Source organism: Neomonachus schauinslandi, chromosome 4 (assembly GCF_002201575.2).
Source record: "Neomonachus schauinslandi chromosome 4, ASM220157v2, whole genome shotgun sequence".
Taxonomy (NCBI): Eukaryota; Metazoa; Chordata; class Mammalia; order Carnivora; family Phocidae; genus Neomonachus; species Neomonachus schauinslandi.
Window position 1 is genome coordinate 112,289,464 of NC_058406.1, and position 14,969 is coordinate 112,304,432.

The window sequence follows — 14,969 nt, forward strand, 5'->3', positions numbered from 1 at the left end:
TTAGAAAAATCTGAAAGATGTTAGAGACTATGTTTGGCAAATGCGAGGTCTATGCTATTTAAATTTTTGCAATACATCTATACTACTTTTTAGTTTTGATTTGCCGTTGTTTATTTAAAGAAAGCATAAGAGTAAATAATAGTTAAAAGCAGACTGTGAAGCCAATAACGTGGATTTGTATGTCTACCAGCAATATGCCTTCTCTGTCTCAGTATCCCCATTCATAAAATGAGAAGACCAATACTAATACTAATGATACCAATACACTAACAATAACAACAATAATTACCATGTTATAGGGCAGTGGTAAGCATTAAATGAATTAACAAATGGAAAGCCTTAGAACAATGCATAGCACAGAATAAGCACTCTCTGAACTGCCCACTATTATTACTCTTGGGTAGCATCCTTAAAAGACCCTAGGTCAGTTCCATCCACGTCATTGCAAATGGCAAGATTTCATTCCTTTTGATGGCTGCATAATATTCCATTGTATATATATACCACATCTCCTTTATCCATTCATCTATCGATGGACACCTTGGATCTTTCCATAGTTTGGCTATTGTGGGCTGGCTATTGTGGGCACTGCTGCTATAAACACTGGGGTGCAGGTGCCCCTTCGGATCCCTACATTTGTATCTTTGGGTTAAATACCCAGTAGTGCAATTGCTGGGTCATAGGGTAGCTCAATTTTCAACTTTTTGAGCAACCTCCATACTGTTTTCCAGAGTGGCTACACCAGCATGCATTGCCACCAACAGTGTAGGAGGTTTCCCCTTTCTCCGCATCCCCGCCAACATCTGTCGTTTCCTGACTTGTTAATTTTAGCCATTCTGACTGGTGTGAGGTGGTATCTCACTGAGGTTTTGATATGAGGAATTCTTAATCTCAGAAAACAAACTGAGGGTTGCTGGAGTGGTGGGGGTGGGAAGGATGGGGTGGCTGGGTGATAAGACACTGGGGAGGGTATGTGCTATGGTGAGAGCTGTGAATTGTGTAAGATGTTGAATCACAGACCTGTACCTCTGAAACAAATAATACATTATATGTTAAAGAAAAAAAGAAGAAGATAGCAGGAAGGGAAAAATGAAGGGGGGCGGAAATCGGAGGGGGAGATGAACCATCAGAGACTATGGACTCTGAGAAACAAACTGAGAGTTCTAGAGGGGAGGGGCTTGAGGCAATGGGTTAGCCTGGTGATAGGTATTAAAGAGGGCATGTATTGAATGGAGCAGTGGCTGTTATACACAAACAATGAATCATGGAACACTACATCAAAAACTAACGGTGATTAACATAACATCATAAAATTTTTTTTTAAAAAAAGTGAAAAGACCAAAAAAAAAAAAAAAAAAGACACTAGGTCAGCCAAGTCATCCCTCAGAAGCCCAATTAAATCCTAAGGTAACCAACAAAATGATCAACACACAACTGCTACAGCAAATACACTGGGTCTGGGCAACCGATTAACAATACTTTATTTCTACCAGCTGCCTGGTACAGCTGTGTTACAGCTGCCTGGCAGCCAGAAGACCTAGGATTCTGATTCTAACTCTTGTCCTCAACTCCCTCATCTGTTCAAGGGAGGAAGCTGACTTAAATATCACCCAAATTCTAATATCCTAATAGGACAACTTTACTAAACAAAATGATTATAGATCTTTGGAGTTGCCCCAGAAATACACTGCTCATCAGCAGATCCAGAATCTGAAATACAACTCTATACTAAAACAAGGGCCCCTTAAGAGAAAAACTTCCCTAAAAGTGTCTTGGAACACAATGCAACAAAAAGGGATTTCCTCTACATGAACATCATACAATTACATCTCCTGTAAGTCTATAACTCATATATTTTACCCACTTAAATGGTTTTTCCCCAAACCCACTCCCCCATGCCACAATACAAATTAGTGAGATTTTACTCTATGTTCACCAAGGCCCAGTAGTTTCATATCTACATGAAGAACAAGCAATTTTTTCCCACCTGCTAAAAGCTCCCAAATATACTTCACAGGGAAAATGCCTCACACACACGCGCGCATGCATGCACACACATACACCATTAAAAAAACACCACAAAACACTTACACGGAATGCTGCAAGAATGATTCTTGTCACTTTCTCTTTGACAGATTCTTGAAGGATATCGGACAGGACAGGAATGATATTATAGCGTCGCAGGTGTTCACACATTTGAGGACTGAATGCCAGGAGCCATATTGAAAAAATCATTTGATACTGGAGTTGAAAGCCACACTTGTTACTCAAAACTCCCATGATGCTGAAAAGGAACACACATTAAGAAAACATTTACTAAACAGTGCAATAAGAAAAAATAATTACTTATTCTCTTTTTGCACTAATGGAACAAGTCTCTCTGAATTATGTCCTCAGTTTCTTTTCTGCCAGAAATAACAAGGTAGGCCCCTACTTATAGAGGGCCATTTCCAGCACAGCCTCACTTAAGTCTCTCTCCAAAAGTCACAGGACTTCAGCATTCAGCAGCACCTGCTGCCGAAAAGCAATGAGAAAGGAAGCACAGACTTGCAATACGGCAGAAGAAATGGTAAGACAGACATAAAGAAGCTAAAATCAAAAGGACTTGGTAACACAAATAGATGTACAGCTTGATGAAGTCAGAAGGTATATCAAGATTTTTGAGTCTGGATAACCAAGAGGATCATTTATACCTTTAAAGATATTTAGGAACCTCACACAGAGAAAAGGGGATGAATTTGGAAAAAACCCATCATGAGTCTGAATTGGACACAGCCAATCTTTAACTTTGGGGGTTAAAACCTCAGAAGCTTCTAGGTGAACCTCCCACTTTACTGATACGGAAACTGGGAAAGCCATATGGAAATGAAAGAGGTTACGTCAAGTAAGAAGACTAAGGAAATATCCCTGGGGAATGCCTACATTCAAACAAAAAAGAAGATAAACCACTAAAAAATGACCAGAGGCGTTATGGGTAACTCAAAACACAACACAAAGAGTGAACCGTAATGTAAATATGGACCTTAGTTAATAAGAATATATCAATATTGGCTCATCCAGTGAAAGAAAGGTACCATGCTAATGTAAGACGTTAATACGGGAAAACTATGGGACAAGTATATATGGGAATTCTGACTTCTGATTTTTCTGTAAACATAAAACTGCTCTTTAAAAAGTCTATTAATAGAGCTACCCTACAACCCAGCAATTGCACTACTGGGTATTAACCCCAAAGATACAAATGTAGTGATTCAAAGGGGCACCTGCACCCCAATGTTTATAGCAGCAACGTCCACAATAGCCAAATTATGAAAAGAGCCCAGATGTCCAACAACAGATGAATGGATAAAGAAATGGATACACACACACACACACACACACACACACACACACACAATAGAATATTATACAGCCATCAAAAAATGAAATCTTGCCATTTGCAACAACGTGGATGGAACTAGAGGGTATTATGCTACGCAAAATAAGTCAATCAGAGAAAGATAATTACTATACGATCTTACTGAGATGTGGAATTTAAGAAACAAGGCAGAGGATCATAGGGGAAGAAAGGAAAAAATGAAACAACATGAAACCAGAGAGGGATACAAACCATAAGAGACTCTTAATCTTAGAAAACAAACTGAAGGTTGCTGCAGGGGAGGGGGTGGGGGGATAGGGTAACTGGGTGATGGACATCGGGGAGGGTATGTGCCATGGTGAGCACTGTGTATTGTGTAAGACTGATGAATCACAGACCTGTAGCCCTGAAACAAATAATACATTATATGTCAATAAAACTAATTTTTAGGGGCGCCTGGGTGGCTCAGTCATTAAACATCTGCCTTCGGCTCAGCTCATGATCCCAGGGTCCTGGGATCGAGCCCCGCATCGGGCTCCCTGCTCAGCGGGAAGCCTGCTTCTCCCTCTCCCACTCCCCCTGCTTGTGTTCTCTCTTTCGCGGTCTCTGTCAAATAAATAAAATCTTTTTAAAAAAAAACAATTTTTAAAAATAATAAAAAGTCTATTAATAAAAATAAATAAGATTTTTAAATCCAATTTTATAATCTACAACTACTAATTTAGTGGAAGGCTTATATTTGTGCCATTTCTCCATTTTTGTGATTTGTATACAGTTATAAATTTGCTGAACTGCCCTTCACTTTCTCATGCTTGATTTCTCCCTTACCTCTTTTCTACTTGGGGTTGTTATTTAAGACTTGTTTTTATTTAATATTGATGTCAGTGTTTCAAAAACTGTAAAATCAAGTCATTCTATGCTATTAATACCCTAGTACCTGGTTTCCTTTTGCTCTCTGAATGCTCCACTTATTAAGGTAAGCCTTCTACACTCTGCTTTGTGACGCCGTGGCTGAGACTTTAAGCCACAGTTCTGCTCTGCCAGCCAGCTCTGCCAACAGGAGCGGCCAGAGGCCGACTGCCAAGATGAAGGAAGAAGAGGCTTTGTCCTGTCGGCTTCCTGCCCCATGAGTATCACTCCAGCAAACCTTCCTTCACCTCCACAGCAGCGACTGGGCTTTGCCGTGGCAGCGGCTGAATTCAGTCTGCAACGTGCTGGCCGAGCAGCCTCCCTGCACACGTTCGGAGAGAGCAGCACCAGCCATCTGGGTCCCTGACCTACGAGGCCCTTCCTCTGAGCTCAGGAACACAAGGCCTGGATTAAATCTCAGTTGAATACACATTCCTTGAAGCATGTAAACGTTCGTAATTCCAATCTCTTACCTTTGCTCCCCAACTTCAGGGGAAGCATCTCCACCTGCTACCTCTCTTGACACTTGGGAGTTTTGTTTTCAGAAACCCAGTTAACAGTTCTTTATATTAAATGATCTCTGTTAACAAATCTGTAAATGTCCAGAGGGGTTATACAGAGTGCTGGACCAATATGCTATTGCTGAAACCAAGACAGAAAGATTTCAAAGGAAGTAGCAGTCAACAATGATGAACACTGCAGAGAAATCTCAGAGCGTTCAAAATTTGTCTACAATATATATGATTCTGTTGAAAAAATAAGGAAGTCTTCTATATCCAAATATTAACTACAAGAAAAACTCTAATAAAGTTCCTATTTAACAGAAAAAGGAAGGGTTTCCCCTAGAGGCAGGAACCCTAACTCTGAAGACAGTGGAGCATGAAAACATGCTAAGGGGTTACAAAGGACACAAAGGCCCAAGATAAACCTAAATATAGCAATTTAACAAATATTTATTGAAGATCTATATGGCAGGTACACTGCAAGGCATGGGGGACTTGCGGGGGGCAAATGGTGGGCAAAAACAGACACTGCCCATGTTCTCAAGGAACTCAGAATGCAGCGCAGTGGGAGGGAAGGATTCTCAAAGGAAGTGACCCTTGAGCTGAGACCTGAAGAATGAGTCAGTATCGAGCCCCATTTAAGTGTCTGCTATCCTTCTCAAACTGATGAGTTTAGTGTTATTTTTAATCATTGAAAAAGTTACTAAATGATGCTATAGAATCCTGAGTGCTACCTTTGTTAGCTATTTAATACTTTCCAACTAGATTATAATTTTTTTAAAAGAAAAGGACCATACGCTTCTTTGTATTCCCTATAATATATAGTACAACATTATGCAGAGAGCTCAAAAAATACAAATTGTCAAATCCAAAATTAGAAGGCTAAGGTTCATGAGCCAAAATAATTATTTAGTGTTCTATTTTGTTTTTAATTAAGGTTTTAAAAAAAATCAAGCCAATGAAGGGCATAGGGAGACAAAACAGCTGATTTACTGGCTGACTGACACACTTCTAGCTAACTGCTGCTCTTCAAACCCATGAGCACCTTGCACCTCATCACACAACGTCACCCAATAATGTAATGTTTTGATGCTTAAGATAAATCTTACCTTTCATTTACATACTACTTTCATTATATACTACTTCGTACCTTCAAAAGACTTCAATGCCAATTGAATCTGTGGAGGCAATTATCCCAGAAAAGCTTCCTTTGCTTCAGTATTTAATGAATTAATGCTATCAGACCTTCTAGTGAAGTCAATATGCAAGACAATGTGAAGTATATTTTTGGTCTTACATAGGATATAAACATTCAGAAATAGTATTGTATCATTCACATAAAAGGCCTTTTCTTAAGAGTTTATTATTTAGAAAGAAAGAGAGAGAGAGAAAGCACAAGTGGGAGGGGAGGGGAAGAGGGAGAAGAAGAGAGAGGATCTCAAGCAGACTCCCCGCTCGATCCCAGGACCCTGAGATCACAACCTAGGCTGAAATCAAGAGTCAGACGCTCATCCGACTGAGCCACCTAGGTGCCCCCACATAACAGACTTTTTAACAAAAAAAAAATTATATAGCTAAAAATGTTCTCGAGTTTTTAAAATAGCAGTTTTATTCCCTTCAAAAAGGCTATACTTGAGTTTCTTCCTCCTCACATAATTCCTGCTTGTGAGTTGAGGAATACCAAAAAGAAAGAAACAAAGGATATTTTCAATCCTAAACAAAAGAAATGTACACGTTTTGTTTCTTCAAAAATGAAAAGATTAAATGAGTTTTTTGATTGTGATACTATCAACAAGTTAACATACTATACCTTTATTTATACCTGCTCTCAATCTAAAGGTCTCTATTTTTTTATTACTGTTAATCTAATTAGCAGTCATTAGTATATCGAAACATATAGGTTGAACACAGAGTATTCTAAACTATATTTGTCCCGGCTCTTGTTGCTAAATTGAACAGTTAATACTGCTTCCTGTCCTCCAAAATACTAAGTGCCAGTAACTAGAAGAGCCGCATTTGGTTAACTTCAGTATACCTTAGGGTCCACTGGACCAAATTTTAGTATTTAGGTTTACTTTTTGAGCAATTCTATTTGTAGAAATTGCTGATTCATGACTTTTATTCTCTTTTCCAGATCTTCCAAAGAACAAAAAGGAAATGTTTTTTTTGTGTGTAACAGAATGAAATTCAATTTATTTTGCAAGTACTATACAGGTCTATTGGATCCGCTCATAAACCTAAGATATATTATGGAATTTCAGTGATTTTATATTACCCATAATTTGAAGAATTATACCATTTTATTATCTGAGATATTATTTCATCATTATACATTCATTATTCCCAACTATGTTAAAAAAATTAAAGACTAAAATTATAAGAAAACTGGAGAATGATGAAATTGCCTAGAAAGATGATATAATAATGAAATAAATAATTGTCCTTTCTTATTGTATTGCCTAAAATATTGCATCATTTTTACAAACTTGCATGTCATCTTTGCTCAGGGGCCATGCTATTTTTCTCTGTATTGTTCCATTTGTAGAATATGTGCTGCCGAAGCGAAGGTAAAAAGGCTGGAAACACCATCTCTGTAGTCTACCTTTAGATTTCTGTGCAATAAAAAATTAACATCATAGTCAATCCTGAAACTGCTATTCATAGAAAAGTCTGCCTACAAAGTGACCTTTGGCTGGCTTCTGGGTACCTGAGTGGTAAACAGTTCCCTACACTGATACAAAACTTTCCCTAAATGATAAAGGTGGCTCACTCTTCCTATACTGTATGCTCAAACAATATACTTCTGTTTATACTGAACATGTGCTGTCCTTCTGGAGTCTGGAATTTTCCTGCATGCTAGGCAAAGGGTGCCTACCTGACAAATTTCCAATAAAAACCATGGGTGCAGTCTCTAGGGGGATGCCTGAGCAGAAAAATCACACAAATGTTGCCACATTTTTGCTGCTGGGGAAAAAGTATGCTGTGTGACCCCCACAGGAGGGACAGAACATAGGAAGCCTAACATGGATTCCTCCAGATCTATTGTGTCTCTGAAATAAATCCCAGCCATGAGAATGACTACATGCTGAGTCCCTTGAGTCCTTCTGCTGAGTCTCCTGACACTGTGTGAACACTGAAATTCAAAGAATTCAGAACTTTTTATTTTCCATCCATAATGGCAATTACCTGAGGAAGGCATTTCATAATTATGAGATGAATCAGAAGCTGAAAGCAGAGACAGCATTCCGTTCTCTAACAATGATGATGAAATTGGTCATATAAGTGAAATCTCAAACTGTGAGTCTTCAGATGACTATCATAATTGCATTTTGTCAAACTCAAGAATCAGTAAGTGAAAATATATCTCTAAGGACAAAAAAAAAAGGAAATACAGTATTTTCCCTTATTTAGTTGTTCAACACGAAAGCCTTCAACACAGTATTTTGTAACAAGAACCCAGACCATTCCATTTTGCCAAAAGGACATGTGATGGTTTTCTTTCATCTTTCATGAAGTTTGTGCATCAAAATTCACTTACTACAGAAAGATTTACCATGAAAAAATTCTTTTTTTTTTCTTTGAGAGATAGGGTGCATGCGAGCAGGGGGAGAGGCAGAGGGAGAGGGAGAGAATCTCAAGCAGACTCCGTGCTGAACATGGAGGCTGACACAGGGCTCAATCTCACGACCCTGAAATAATGACCTGAGCCGAAATCAAGAGTCAGACGCTTAACCAACTGAGCCACCCAGGCGCTCTAACCATGAAAAAATTCTTATTAGGATTTCTAATGGTTGTTTTTCACTATTTCTTTATTCATAATTCTATTAATTATACATAAAAGGGCCAAATATATGTTTTCCCAAAGGTCCATGTGGCAAACTGTCATGGGTATTTTTCCTGACATACTGAAGGTTAAATAAGTATAAAAAGATTGAAATTTTGCATAAAACATATAAGACTACTAATTTACTGAGTCAACAGCAATTGAGTATTTCATTACAATTCTATGCAAGTCCTAAGAAGAGCCATTTGCAGAAGCAACCCAGCTGAGGCAGTTGCATGCAAATACTGGCTGAGGAGATCCCTCTGGCAGGTGTATCCCTACACTGGAGATGGAGACATCAGTCCAGCAGAGTCCAATGACATTGCATCAGGAGTCTTCAATCGACTCTTCTTGCTAGTTTCTGTATAGGTTCTCCAATAGATAAACAATGTCTTCACTAAACAAAAAGAGTATTTGGTTTAAGAGCAGTGACATCTCTCATTATGAATAAATAAGTTGGTTTTTTGGTTCAACATCCGCAAATCAATCAATGTGATACAATACATTAATAAAAGAAAGAACAAGAACCATATGACCCTCTCAATCGATGCAGAAAAAAAATTTGACAAAGTACAGCATCCTTTCTTGATCAAAACTCTTCAGAGTATAGGGATAGAGGGTACATACCTCAATATCATAAAAGCCATCTATGAAAAACCTACAGCGAATATCATTCTCAATGGGGAAAAACTGCGAGCTTTTCCCCTAAGGTCAGGAACGCGGCAGGGATGTCCACTATCACCACTGCTATTCAACATAGTATTAGAAGTCCTAGCCACAGCAATCAGACAACAAAAAGAAATAAAAGGCATCCAAATCGGCAAAGAAGAAGTCAAACTCTCACTCTTTGCAGATGATATGATACTTTATGTGGAAAACCAAAAGACTCCACCCCAAAACTGCTAGAACTCATACAGGAATTCAGTAAAGTGTCAGGATATAAAATCAATGCACAGAAATCAGTGGCATTCCTATACACCAACAACAAGACAGAAGAAAGAGAAATTAAGGAGTCGATCCCATTTACAATTGCACCCAAAACCATAAGATACCTAGGAATAAATCTAACCAAAGAGGTAAAGAATCTGTACTCACAAAACTATAGAATACTCATGAAAGAAACTAAGGAAGACATAAAGAAATGGAAAAACGTTCCATGCTCATGGATTGGAAGAACAAATATTGTGAAAATGTCTATGCTACCTAGAGCAATCTACACATTCAATGCAATCCCCATCAAAATACCATCCACTTTTTTCAAAGAAATGGAACAAATAATCCTAAAATTTGTATGGAACCAGAAAAGACCCCAAATAGCCAGAGGAATGTTGAAAAAGAAAAGCAAAGCTGGTGGCATCACAATTCTGGACTTCAAGCTCTATTACAAAACCGTAATTAATCATGAAGACAGTATGGTACTGGCACAATAACAGACACATAGATCAATGGAACAGAATAGAGAGTCCAGAAATGGACCCTCAACTCTATGGTCAACTCATCTTCGACAAAGCAGGAAAGAATGTCCGGTGGAAAAAAGACTCTTCAACAAACGGTGTTGGGAAAATTGGACAGCCACATGCAGAAGAATGAAACTGGACCATTTCCTTACACCACACACAAAAATAGACTCCAAATGGTTGAAAGATCTAAATGTGAGACAGGAGTCCATCAAAATCCTAAAGGAGAACACAGGCAGCAACCTCTTTGACCTCAGCCGCAGCAACTTCTTCCTAGAAACATCGCCAAAGGCAAGGGAAGCAAGGGCAAAAATGAACTATTGGGACTTCATCAAGATAAGAAGCTTTTGCACAGCAAAAGAAACAGTCAAGAAAACCAAAAGACAACTGACAGAATGGGAGAAGATATTTGCAAATGACATATCAGATAAAGGGCTAGTATCCAAAATCTATAAAGAACTTATTAAACTCAACACCCAAAGAACAAATTATCCAATCAAGAAATGGGTAGAAGACATGAACAGACATTTTTCCAAAGAAGACATCCAGATGGCCAACAGACACATGAAAAAGTGCTCAACATCCCTCAGCATCAGGGAAATCCAAATCAAAACCTCAATGAGATACCACCTCACACCATGCAGAATGGTGAAAATTAACAAGTCAGGAAACAACAGATGTTGGCGGGGATGCGGAGAAAGGGGAACCCTCCTACACTGTTGGTGGAATGCAAGCTGGTGCAGCCACTCTGGAAAACAGTATGGAGGTTCCTGAAAAAGTTGAAAATAGAGCTACCCTATGACCCAGCAATTGCACTACTGGGTATTTACCCCAAAGATACAAATGTAGTGATCCGAAGGGGCACCTGCACCCCGATGTTTATAGCAGCAATGTCCACAATAGCCAAACTGTGGAAAGAGCCAAGATGTCCATCAACAGATGAATGGACAAAGAAGATGTGGTATATATATACAATGGAATATTATGCAGCCATCAAAAGGAATGAAATCTTGCCATTTGCAACGACATGGATGGAACTGGAGGGTATTATGCTGAGCAAAATAAGTCAATCAGAGAAAGACATGTATCATATGACCTCACTGATATGAGGAATTCTTAACTGCAGGAAACAAACTGAGGGTTGCTGGAGTGGGGGGGGGGGGGGGGATGGGGTGGCTGGGTGATAGACATTGGGGAGGGTATGTGCTATGGTGAGCGCTGTGAATTGTGTAAGACTGATGAATCACAGACCTGTACCTCTGAAACAAGTAATGCATTATAGGTTAAAAAAAAAAAAAAGAAGATAGCAGGAAGGGAAAAATGAAGCGGGGGGAATCGGAGGGGGAGACGAACCATGAGAGACTATGGACTCAGAGAACAAACTGAGGGTTCTAGAGGGGACGAGGGTGGGGGGATGGGTTAGCCTGGTGATGGGTATTAAAGAGGGCATGTTCTGCATGGAGCACTGGGTGCTATACGCAAACAATGAATCATGGAACACTACATCAAAAACTAATGATATAATATATGGTGATTAACATAACATAATAAAAAAAAAAAGATCTTTTCCTGTTGATTTTTGTCTACATTTACCACAAGATACTTTTATAACTGTTCTTCTATTCTGAATACCTAAAATTTGTTCTATCAAGTATTAGGCTTTTCGGAGTTCTTAACCTCTTAAGTAGCACAGGCCAAGTGAGAGAGAGGAGAAACATTCCATTTAGTAGTTACTGATCTCCATGAAGGTTAGCATAATCTAGACATGAAAAAAAAAATTTCTTTTAGATGATTAAATGTATTAATTTCTTTGAAAATGTCAAGGAGAGATGCTTTCAAATGTTATTCTACATTAAAAGTAAAAGGGCACTCACCAGTTTACCCCATCTGCTTCTACCCAGGCAAAGCGGTACTCATTGACCCGAAGCATCAGCTGCAGACACCCAGCAACACACTGCACATACTGAGAACTCTATGCAAGAAGAAGTACAAGGTTTTAAAACTGTAAAGCATTTAAAGACATGAGATCATGCACATACAAAAAGTCTGGATTTTTTTTACTGAGTTTCTTATCATCAGAACATCCAAAAGTCCCTACTATTTTTTCAAAATCAATCTCCATTTTTATTTTTCTCTCTACCTTTTAGAAATGCAGTTGATTTTCTCTGCCAAATTAAACCTACATAGTTCAAGACTACTTAACACACAGGGAAATCAAAGAACAGAGTAACTATATCTTTGATAATGGCTTCATAAATGTTATCTTGCAATGTTTCATTTAGTCCTGAAGACAGGCACCACAGAGATAATACTGCTCTTCATAACTGCAGAAATATCAAAGAATGACAATAAAATTAAAAAGATAAAACCGTATGCTTTGAGACGAGCCTATATTTAAATGGTCTGAGGTGAGTCACTGAACCTTTCCAATACTCAATTTCTTTGTCCTTAAGATGGATGACGCCTCCAAGCATCCCAAAGGGGTACTGTGAGGATTAAGTAAAGTAATTCATTTAGCATATAGCTAGCCATTTTGTAGAAATTCAATAAATGGGAATTTAGAAATGTGTACATAAATATATATATATATATATATATATATAGTGTACAAGAAGTCTAATTAAACATTTGAAAAAGATCTTTGCTCTATAATTTTTAACAACTATCAGTTCAATAGTACCGTTCTAGGGAAACTGTGGTTAAATCTGGAACCTGAAATAAACAGGAATAATATCCCCAGGAATAATGCAGGCACCTCCATTTTAGCAAAGCTAATAGCAACACCTAACCTGGGCTCTTCTCTAAATATTTACCATGAGCCTAACATCTATAAGAACAGAGAGACAAGAGGGATTTTCAGACTCTAGCCTTAAAGAACATGCTAATTAAAATAAAATAAATAATAAAATAAAATAAAATAAATAAAATAAAATAAAATGAAGGAAAGAAAGAAAGAGAGAGAGAGAGAATCAAGAATGTTATAAAAATTCACAACACCTAATATATACGATGCTACTAGGCTCTGTGTTTTAACTCAAAGTTCGTTAAAACCTAACACTTCAAGGAAATTCTAGGCATTCAACTATAAAAACACAATGATATAAGTACATTTGGTGGAATTATCAAAAGTTATCAAGAAAAGGTTATCTTAGATTTTACCTAGAAAGTAGTGAACATAGTTTCCCAAAAGCGCTATGTATCCAGTAATATAATTTGCCTAGAAACTCAAAACATTAGCAGAAATGACCAAAGGAAAAAAGAAAAAAGTGAATTTTCAGCTCTAAAACAATCTTCCATAATGGAAAAAAAAGTATGTTATTTTTTCCAATTAAGTCAGCAGGTAGTAATCCTTTGTGAAAGATGAATTCCATTTTTCTTGTTTAGAGAGAAAGCTTAAGCAAGATTTCTACATATAATGAATAAAAATGCAACCTAGGGCACTCTCTCCTCTTCCATTTATCATCAGTTTCCTCTCAACGCAAAAATGTCTTGGTTCACTGGAAGCCTTTCTTTTCTGTGTCCATTTTACTATACTATGTTGAAATACTGGATACATTCCAAATATGGATTCTTCACGGTCATAGAGCTTCCAGATTCAGATCCTGGTTCTAAAATTGCACTTGCACCTATTATACAATACATAATGAAGCAGTCCAAACACCATTCCAGAAATCACTTTCAAAGTATATAGTGACAGCAACACTGGCAAATGATTGAATTATTGCCTTCAATTTAACAAAGTAAATTATATCACTTTATTATCTTTCACTCACATGTGTCCTATTACTCTCATATGTAAAATTACTCAACAATTTTTTTTCTAAATACTCAGTCTTCAATCAAGCCAACAAGTCACCATCTCTACTCCCAGAGAAAGGTAATTCAGTACTGCTGGAGAAAATCATACAATCCTGCAAAGCCATCAAGCAACTCTGGTCTGTCCTCTCTGCCATTCCCCAGTCACCCACACTCACCACTACCCTCCTGTCCTACTCTCTTCCCGCACTCTCAGCAGTATGAGAAAATATACATACCACTAGTTAGAGATTGGCCAGCTGCAAACATCTCACCCCCCCACCCAAAACTGATCTACACTTGTAGCCATTCTTGCCTCTCTCTCACCTAGGAGACCAGCAGACTTATTCCTATCCACAACCCTCAGCCCCAGCAAAGTCTATATCCCATTCCTCCCGCATGATGTTCCGTCTACCAGACCCCTCTCTACATCCGCAGTCTCTGTTTGATAGGCTTCCTCTCCACAGCCTCTATATATATTCAATCCTTTCCCACCTTAAAGCTGTCCCTAAGCCCTGTACCAATCTCTGCATCTTTCTTCCTCCCAATACATGAAGGTTTCTTGAAGGAATTATCACCAAACTTTTACCTCTTTTGTATCTTATCACGCCATTAGTATGGCAAATTCTAGGATCACCACTGACTTTAAAATGCCAGTTCCAACAGTTACTTTCACCTGAGAACCAGACCTGTACGTCCAACTAACTGAACAGCTCTCGCCTGATTCTCTTTGCCATCTGAATTGACTCACCTGCTGCGAGGTTAACCTAGATCAATTGTTAGGTAAATTGTTAGATCAATTGTTAACTCCTCCACCATGAAAGAAAGGCAGCTGTATATAGTATGGTAGTAGTATAGTAGTATATAGTATATAACCATTAGGAACAAAGGTTCTGGAACCAGCCTGCCACGCTCAGCCACTTACAAACTATGTGACCTTGAATGAGCTTCCTATCTATAAAATGGGGATAAGAGGACAAATCCCATGGAATGTCGGTATAATTTCATCAGTTAATGTATGAAAGAGTTTTAAAGGTACCTGTCATACAATAGTCAAGAAATGTTTGCTGCTGCAACTACTACTGTATTCTGATTTCCCCAGATGGAATTAATCATTTCTATGT

General features: G+C 38.2%; 1 protein-coding gene and 1 non-coding gene across 2 annotated transcripts in view; both read right to left on the bottom strand.

The window, feature by feature from the left end:
• ATP6V1H (ATPase H+ transporting V1 subunit H) overlaps window positions 1-14,969 on the bottom strand; it is a 132,089-nt gene that overhangs the window by 75,172 nt on the left and 41,948 nt on the right. Inside the window, exons 8-9 of the mRNA XM_021688152.1 lie at window positions 11,925-12,022; window positions 2,092-2,284 (exon numbers count right to left, since the gene is read on the bottom strand). Coding sequence (XP_021543827.1) covers window positions 2,092-2,284; window positions 11,925-12,022 — 291 coding nt within the window. The remainder of the gene's footprint in view (window positions 1-2,091; window positions 2,285-11,924; window positions 12,023-14,969) is intronic.
• LOC123324696 lies at window positions 7,232-7,335 on the bottom strand. Its single transcript, XR_006539970.1, has one exon. It is a non-coding gene; the product is annotated as a U6 spliceosomal RNA (small nuclear RNA).